At 30.0% G+C, this 8,561-nt stretch overlaps 2 protein-coding genes across 9 annotated transcripts; one reads left to right on the forward strand and one right to left on the reverse strand.

Moving 5' to 3' along the window:
* Nucleotides 1-924: 924 nt before the first annotated feature.
* On the forward strand, nt 925-7,224 carry LOC126924556 (Fanconi anemia group I protein). Of its 5 annotated transcripts, none has more exons than XM_050739192.1 (22): nt 926-1,177; nt 1,271-1,554; nt 1,642-1,809; nt 1,898-2,121; nt 2,208-2,404; nt 2,480-2,616; nt 2,685-2,905; nt 2,988-3,328; nt 3,420-3,552; nt 3,630-3,937; nt 4,013-4,210; nt 4,641-4,798; nt 4,912-5,076; nt 5,142-5,293; nt 5,365-5,570; nt 5,636-5,803; nt 5,880-6,060; nt 6,130-6,346; nt 6,428-6,500; nt 6,592-6,735; nt 6,816-6,914; nt 7,005-7,224. In XM_050739192.1, exons 1-22 carry the CDS (start codon nt 1,094-1,096, stop codon nt 7,116-7,118), a joined length of 3,972 nt encoding a protein of 1,323 aa, XP_050595149.1. In that variant the 5' UTR covers nt 926-1,093; the 3' UTR covers nt 7,119-7,224. The 5 variants fall into 5 exon arrangements, with proteins under 5 accessions (XP_050595147.1, XP_050595148.1, XP_050595151.1 ...); XM_050739193.1 differs by having other exon boundaries at nt 4,915-5,076; XM_050739190.1 differs by having other exon boundaries at nt 925-1,177; nt 5,880-6,346.
* On the reverse strand, nt 5,132-8,442 carry LOC126924601 (U4/U6.U5 small nuclear ribonucleoprotein 27 kDa protein). 4 transcript variants are annotated; one of them, XR_007713594.1, is made up of 6 exons: nt 7,911-8,442; nt 7,685-7,842; nt 7,402-7,609; nt 5,870-6,039; nt 5,448-5,786; nt 5,132-5,394 (listed from the first exon to the last, which is right to left on the reverse strand). XR_007713594.1 is itself a non-coding variant. In XM_050739323.1 (4 exons), the coding sequence occupies exons 2-4, from the start codon at nt 8,024-8,026 to the stop codon at nt 7,413-7,415; spliced, it is 471 nt and encodes a 156-aa protein (XP_050595280.1). In that variant the 5' UTR covers nt 8,027-8,037; nt 8,112-8,442; the 3' UTR covers nt 7,385-7,412. The 4 variants fall into 4 exon arrangements, 2 of the variants coding, with proteins under 2 accessions (XP_050595280.1, XP_050595279.1); XR_007713593.1 differs by having other exon boundaries at nt 5,132-5,786; XM_050739323.1 differs by lacking the exons at nt 5,132-5,394; nt 5,448-5,786; nt 5,870-6,039 and having other exon boundaries at nt 7,385-7,609; nt 7,911-8,037; nt 8,112-8,442.
* Between the last annotated feature and the right edge of the window lie 119 nt (nt 8,443-8,561).

The following is an 8,561-nucleotide window of genomic DNA, read 5'->3' on the forward strand; positions in this document are numbered from 1 at the left end:
TTCAATAATATATCGTTAACTTATCCCCCTCCGACCTTGGACTAAAAATCCAAAACCTTCGACTGGTCGCCGTCAGAGAAAAAAAATGACCGCGATCCATTTATTCTATCATTTTATCCTCTTGCCAAACCTCTGCTTGAAATCTGAAATACCGATGTAAATGATAGCGTACTATTCGAACAGTCATTGTTCTCACTTTCGAAAAATGTACCTATCGTATACCTCAGAAAAAATCCTTTCTATTTTTTTTTACATAAAACGACATGATTACAAAATACGCCTCGTCTCTGTACGTTTCAGGCGAAGTATATTTTTATAGAAGATATATTTATAGAAAATAATTTCTATAAATTCTGTTTACAAGTCAAATTAAATATTTTATACAGCTTCTACTTCCAAAATCACCTGTATTACAATTTTCAACATAACTGTTACATTTTATACAGAAATTTTTATGAAATTGTTAAACTTGTAAGTTATTTGGAATGTTCATAGCAAAATTGGAGTAGTAGTTGAGTAGTAGTTTGTGTTTTGACTGATAGGCTCCATATCGGGCAAGTCGCGATTTTATTATCGTTACTAGTGAGTAAAATTAATTTGTATTAGAGTTGCGAAACAGTCCACGTTTTAAGCTATAGTGGCGAATGAATGTTAATTTCACGCGTTGAATTAGAGCCGTTATAATTCCTAATACTCCTCTCTGCTAATACTAAACATGCAATCTTCTTCCATCTTAAACAAATATACAATAGCAGTTAATACTAATTGTCAGAAACGCTACGAATATATCAGATTAACATGTACAATAGATTAATTATTGAGTGAAAGACGTTTCCCGCCTTTTTTTTCTTCAAACATCAAATATCAGAGATATGCATCTCTGAAGGTACGGCCTCTATACGAAGCTTTGTCGAACTTATGAATAATATAATACTTGCGCACATGTATTTGTATTCTACAACGATTTGAAATCTTACATTCTTGATAGATTGAAGTCAATCAGTAACGAAGCAATTGAAAATTCCGTGAATTATATTAAATTTATTCTGAATAAGAAAGGTAAAAGCAACAAGTAGATTTAAAATATCGAAATATGAGTCAACGGTTTGAAAAATTGAGAGAACGTGGCAATAAATCAGAAATATGCGCATTTGTTCAAGAATCGAGCGTGGAACAGGTAATCATAAATATTCCATTTCAACCATAACTTACGATTTTATGACTGACGTATGTGGTGGTAACATTTAAGATTAAAATGTAATTTCATTAGCTTACGCGATTAATACATAGCAGTATTTGTAAATCGAATGGATTAAAAACATTAGATGACCTTCTGCAAGCATTTTCCAATTCTGAAGCCTGTCAAACTAAGCGACGAAAAGTGATTGAATCTACGTTAAAAAATTTGGAGGAAACTAACATATCTCTAGGGCAAGCAAATGCGATCGTTAACCGAATAATTTCTGACTTGCCAAACTATTCAAAGCAACATCTTGTCAAACTTGTTGACTTCTGTCTCACAAATATTCGTAATAATGATAATGAGCTATGCAGGTATAGCAATTTGTTTTTGCTCCCATTTTCTCCTCTTCTTTTTCTTTCTGCATGAAAGTTTTTTAAACCATTTTCTTCCTTTTTCAGTTGGAAGGATTTATTACCTGCATTACTGGAGGCACTGGAAAATGAAAAATATATTGTACATGCAGATGCTGAAGTTTCTGGAACTGAATATAAATCACTAATTATTAAAGCCATATGTAATTATCATTGGAACGTCAATCTTTTACCATCTTTGGCAAAAATGTTTGGGTAACTGACTTTTTGTGTCTATATGATTAAATCTTACATATATGAAATTTTAGAGATAAAAGAGTTATTTGATTTTACCCATATAAAGGGATATGGTACTAGATAAAACAGATCGTAATGAGGTTTTGAGGACATTATGTTCTGCTCTTCCAAATCTCCCTCTGGATCAAGTACCCTCATTCACATACCAGACATTAAAATTATGTCCAAATCAAGATAATAGAAAGCTTTTGAATGCCTTGTCCAAATACTTTAAGCTATGTTATTCAAAAACAAATTTGTCTGATGACAGTAATAGTCTTGAAAATATTGGTATGTAAAATATGTAACTAAAATCTGTGTATATTCATTGCATAAGTTTCTAATTGCCATTTTTGTTTTTATATGGATATTTATAGATATAATTAATTTAAAAGAGGTACAAGACATTGAGAGCACTGTTTTGTATCATGTGTACCAAGCTGCTCAGTTAAATCATGAAAACATGAAAGATTTTATCCGTTTCCTTAAACATGTGTCTCATGCCCCAGAGTACGTGCTACAACCCTTTATGCTCTCTGTACTCATGTCAGTTTCTACAATATATGAAGATCAGGTAGTAAAAAACTTAGTATGAAATCAAAAATTTGTATTTTTACTTTATTATTCTGATGTAAAATATTCTTAACAGATATTTGAGATATTAAGATTGGCTGTGGTTAATAGTAGCTTAGAAAAAGAAAAACGACAAAACAGTGCATGGATGAGACAACTTTTACCTACACCTTGCAATATAATTGGGATTATTCGACAAGTCATTGATAGCAGGTCAATTTAATTAATATTTATTTTTTCACATATATGCTTTATTTTACTGTCTAATTTTAATTTTACAGCAATAAAGATCGTCATTTAGTACTAAGGGGACTTACAAATTTAGCTTTTACGTTAATGAATGCTGATCAAAAATCTAAAAATAATGCAACAGCTATGTGGAGTATTGGATCCGAAATAATACGAGAAATAATTAAGAAACGTCACGAGACAATTCCTATTGTGTTACAAGAGTTGATTAATAAAATAGTAGCAGGTGGTATGCCTACAACACACTATACAGGTAAAAAAGCAATAATATTATCAGGGAATTGCACCAAATGTGACTCTATTCTTTAATCCTACTTAAAACAAATGTTTTCTAGATTGTTTAAAGTATATGTGCCAAGAATTGTCAATAGTTGTTTTGGATCATCAAGTCTGGATTATAACTATCCTCGAACGATTGTTATTTTTACATCCTACAGTTGCTAATCAAGTTTTGTATGCTATTTTTCCATTGGCGCGTGTTTCACCAAATATACGAGAAAACCTTTTATTGACTTTGAGAAAAGCTCTTTACAGGAAAGGTGCATTAAAACGACAAACAGCTGTGACAGGATATCTTGAAATGTTAAAATATACAAACATGCATTCCCAACTTAGCTTTAGACTTAGTCAATTTAATGATTCAATGAGTGCTAGTTCTAGGTCAACATTAACTCAGGTATATATAAAGATCATAAATAAAAATGGAAAAAAACTACTTCCACTTATCTTTATGAAAAAAATTCTACAATTTTTATCACTCGATCTAGGTAACTTTGGAGTATAATTCGCAACGAAGAAAATCGGTTACAGACTGTGATAAAACTTTATATTATGAAATATCGGATATATTAAAAAAGACCTTTACTTATGAGTATGAAACCAGATTACACTTGTACGAAGGTACGGAAAATTTGTTTGAATGATCAACAATTTGTTGTTTGATACTGCCATTTTCTTAATCTCAATTACGTTTTTAGGCCTGTATGGTACTGTGATCAAAAATCCCGAAATAACAGAAATTCTAGTAGACATGCTCCTTTCACATTTGAATCTATATCTTCATACAGATGATAGTACCTTGCCACCTGTAAAATTAGAATTGTGCACAGATGTCCATGGAGTGGAAGTAGTATTGCAAGAACCTATTGCTCAATTGATATTTACGTTGCAAAAGACATATATTAATACAGTTGTAAAAAATTCACATACTCTTGAAAAATTACATGATATTTTGAAATCACTGTGTAGGAAAATGGCAATTACAGAATTGGAGCATTTAAATTTGGTAATTAAAATTTAAACGTCAATATAGAAAGTGGCGTTGATATGTTAATGTAAAAATAAACCTCAATAATTTTAGGAACATGGAACTGACTTACTTCATGGAGATTTTCCAAAGCCAGAGATCAAGTTAAAGAATCTTGGTATGGTCATTGGGATATATGAGGCTTTAATGGCGTTTCGAATTGGAGAATGGTCGAAGGGGAATGAGGAAAGCTCTCATGATACTAACAATTTGTTCAAAGGATATACACGTTTGATAGACTTTATTAAAAAGGTAAAATAATTTTTCTTTATATAATATCGTTTATTTTAGCTTCATGGCCATAAAAGGAACTCAGTTTACAACAAAATTATTCTCCTTATTTTCTTGCATTCTCACTTTACACACACAACTTTATGCTACCCTTATTTTACTATCCCTTATCTAATGTCTACCATGTAACCCTTAACTATTATGTATGTCTATTATCTGTTGCATAAATCTTTACTTCCTTAACTAGATATTCCCCTCTCTCCACTCTTTCGTTTTCCTTGTTTTTCAATTTCCTAATCCAGTCTACACCCTTATTGTTTCCTTTCTTGCTGGTTATCTCTCCTATACTAATCTCTTACTCTTTTACTGCGTGCTCTTGATTTCTGTATTTGGATCTTATTTACTTAGCTGTTGTATCAAAAATCATGACATTTACTATGAATTTTTCTAGCAAAACACAAAAACGAAAAAAAGTGATGGTAATAAATCTAAAAAGGACCGAGATCCCAATAATACAACTAAAAAGCCGGCTAAATCAAATAATATCAAAATACCAAATACTATTATGGATTTGGATGTAATTCGTCAAAGTTTACCGCTCTTATTTTCGTAAGTACCATGATGATCGAAATGAGCGTTGCAATTAGTAAACCATTCTGAATGTTTCTATGGTTTTAAATTGCTTATTTTTATTTTAAAAATGAATTATAATTCATAAATAGAAGGTCTTCTACTCAAAATGATGTTGCACTTAGAAGAGACCACAGCTTTTGTTGCTATATATTACAAACATGTGAACAACTCTTACAACATACAAAATCATTTATACAGGATACCTCTCAATTGCAAAATCATAACTATATAAATACATATATTGATGTTGGAAGGTAAGTTCTGAAATAGAATAATAGTGCCAATAAAAGCATAATAATAATAATGAAATCATTTTTAGATTGCTTTATAAATATTTTGTACAAAATTTGGATGAGGCACTTATAAATGATGAACAAGTAACTATATTGGCTTTACAATGTTTCAAGGAAATTTCTTGCTGTATATGTACATTACTCTCATCTGAATTACCAAAATTTCTCAATTCAATTTGTATGTATTTATCTAACAATTTACTACGTTATTTCGAAAATTTAAATCACAATTTTATTTACTGTTTCAAGTTGAAGTACAATCCAAGAAGGAACCAAAATCTACAAATATCAATTCTCAATTACAAGAAATTATTTTTTCATTGAAGTCGTACCTCAAGAAGTTTCTTACAGAAGAAACGCACAATGATGACAGGGAGAAAGTATCACTTCTGTTATTACAAATAATAGAACAATTTACATATAAGATTAACTTCGAAGATTACAATTCTGAAGAGGTTAGTATATCTTTCATGAAAACTATCTTCTTTGTTTATATAAATCCCTTTTTTCACTAAAAAAGATGCTCGAATGTATAAAAGAAATTATTCAAGTAGAAGATATTCGAAGCCCTATTGTTCCTACAATCATACAATTCTTCTTGAACTTGGAAGAACATAGTCAAGAATGTGGAGATACATTGAATGAAATTTGTGTGGAATTATGTGAAAAAGCTGGAAACATTGATAACGTAAGCAATAATTTTTGTTACATAATATTCAAAACTTTTATGTCTTAAATTGATTGTTATTCTTACCTAAATGTAGGCAGCAACTGAATTAATAGCAAATGGTTCATATAAAAGTATACGTGAAGATACTATACTACAAGTTTATAACGTTTTGAGTGGTCACATTAAACAAAAATTAGATAGTGCTTCATGGTTATTGATGCGATTAAAGGCAGAAGACACTATAGCTAGAGCACCTGAAACAATTGATGAAGCTTGTAAATATAAATTTGAAATTCCAAATCAAAATTTTATAATATTCATAAAAAATGATATTGTCTTAACAGGGAATAACAGATTAAGGGATAAAGAACGAAATCTATGTAGACAATTATCTTATCTTGCTCAAGCACTTCAAACATTAGCTAATACATTGATCAAACCAGGTCCATCCACTGACTTGACCTTCAAAAATTTACAATACTTGTATCATTTACTTGGTAATCTTACAAAATACTTTTATGCTAAATCGAATGATCAGAATGCAGCGTTTCAAGCAGTCAAGTATGTGCTGCAGATACATATATCACTTTGTAATTAATGATTTATACGTTCACCGAAATTGACAAATCTCACTGGTTGTAGATTCATTCAGGTGGTACAAATAGCTGGAAAATCATTAAAATCTGCTTTCTATAATTTGGTAACATATGTAGAGGTATGTCGAATTCGAATTTTTCATATATTATATATAAAAATCAATGTCATCAGTATCATTATTTTATTTTATTATAAAATATCTTCTGAAGGAAAATCAAAATAAATTAAAATTAAAATCCGATTCATACGCTCAAAGGAATAAAATTTTAAAAGAAACCAAAGTAATACCTCGTGTAGTATATGAAATCGAGCAATTTAACAAAGAAATATTACTACTTGGCAAAAGAACGGGCGTAAGTATAAAACACAAGTATTAAATATTTTGTTCTTCGTTCCTTTTTATATTCATAATTTTTAATTCGTATAAATCTAGATACCGCTAGAAAATTACTTGAAACGAAGTATAACAAGGGATTTTAGAATTAAAAATCCACAACTGATAGAGGGGCTTGAGGGAATGGATGTCAGTTTAGTAAGTAAAAGAAAAGATATTGCATTATACATTATTTTTCACAAAATTATCCGTACTGTAATAATTCTAGAATATCTCTAAACTTTATAGCTCAATACACAAGCTCCAGAAAACACTGAGAGTGAAACATCGAATATGAATGATTGTGACAGCAATAGTGATGATGATACATCTCAAAGCAAACGACTCAGGGTGGATGATTGAAACATTATTAATTAAAATATTTAATACTTTCTTATTATAAAAAAGCTTGTATTTTAAGTATTTTTATATAAAAATTGTTTAATAAATTTTAAAATGAAAAATTTTACGGATCTATCTTTGTCAACCTATATCACTTATTTTGTCTACTTATATTTTCATTTATATAAACTATTTTTTGTACTATTTGTACGTCTTATTATTCTGATTAGATTTATGAAAACAATAGAACTTGCACAGGTTAAGGAATCTCTATCAATTGTAAAGAATTTTATGGAATCATCACATTTATAATTTTTATGCTACAAAATCCAATGGTCTATTGAATCCTCCTTTTCTGTTCATGTATTGTCTATACTTTCGTTTAAGAATAACATGTACGGCTCCTACATCATTCCCTTCAACTTTTTTGCCTTTAGTAGTTTCAAAACCACAAAAGCCCATTATTCTCATCATTTCTTGTTCCTCTGGTGTTTTTCCTTGAAGATCAGCCTCTGCAAGATATTCATTTAAAACAGTCAGTTATTTTATAATTTATATCGGGCTTTACTAATATTAGATTTACATACCTGTAATCACAGGACGTTCTGTTGTGGGTTTTAATTTGGGTTTAGGTCTGTCCCTTTCTCTTGATCTAGATCTGCTATATGAACGTCTATGTCTGTCCCGTTCACGATCACGATCTCTTTCTCTATCCCTCGACTTTACTCGGTCTCGTTCAACGGATCTAGGATTATTTGAAATTCATGCAATCTTTATACTATTTAAGTCTAATAGAAAAATATAAGAAAATACCTTCTTCTTCTTTCACGAGAACGTCTTCTTCTTCGATCTCTATCTCGTTCGCGTTCTCGATCACGATCTCGGGACCGATCTCTTCTTCTTGGTGAAGGTGTACGGCTACGTCCCATACTTCGTATTACTTAATTATTGATAATTAACTTAATAACAACGTGATAAAGGCTGTCGAATGGACATATTCATATATGCACGTACGTTTTTATATCGAATATATAATTGATAGAATTAAGAGGTTATGTTTACATAAATTGGATCATATTAGGTTATGTTTAACACAGTTGTAATATTATGCTATATAATTATATATCCATATTTGGTATGCTCATATCATACACAAAATAATAGTAGATAAGATCTTCAGTTATAATATAGCAACAATATCTTGTAGTGTAAATGATTTCTTAGTATGTATAGCAAAAAACAGTGTTATGCTTTGTGATATCCTTTATAGTTGACGACTCATCGACATTTATTGCCATGTTTGTATTTGTACATAATATAGTTAATCCATAATATCGATATAATTTAATCATTATTGATCATGTTTAAAATACGAAGAACTAAATTATTTTCATTCGAATTGCTTATTCAGAAAATTGATTAATTAATATAGTTCATATTATTTCATAGCGGCTTAAAGAGCTA

Source organism: Bombus affinis, chromosome 14 (genome assembly GCF_024516045.1).
Source record: "Bombus affinis isolate iyBomAffi1 chromosome 14, iyBomAffi1.2, whole genome shotgun sequence".
Taxonomy (NCBI): domain Eukaryota; kingdom Metazoa; phylum Arthropoda; class Insecta; order Hymenoptera; family Apidae; genus Bombus; species Bombus affinis.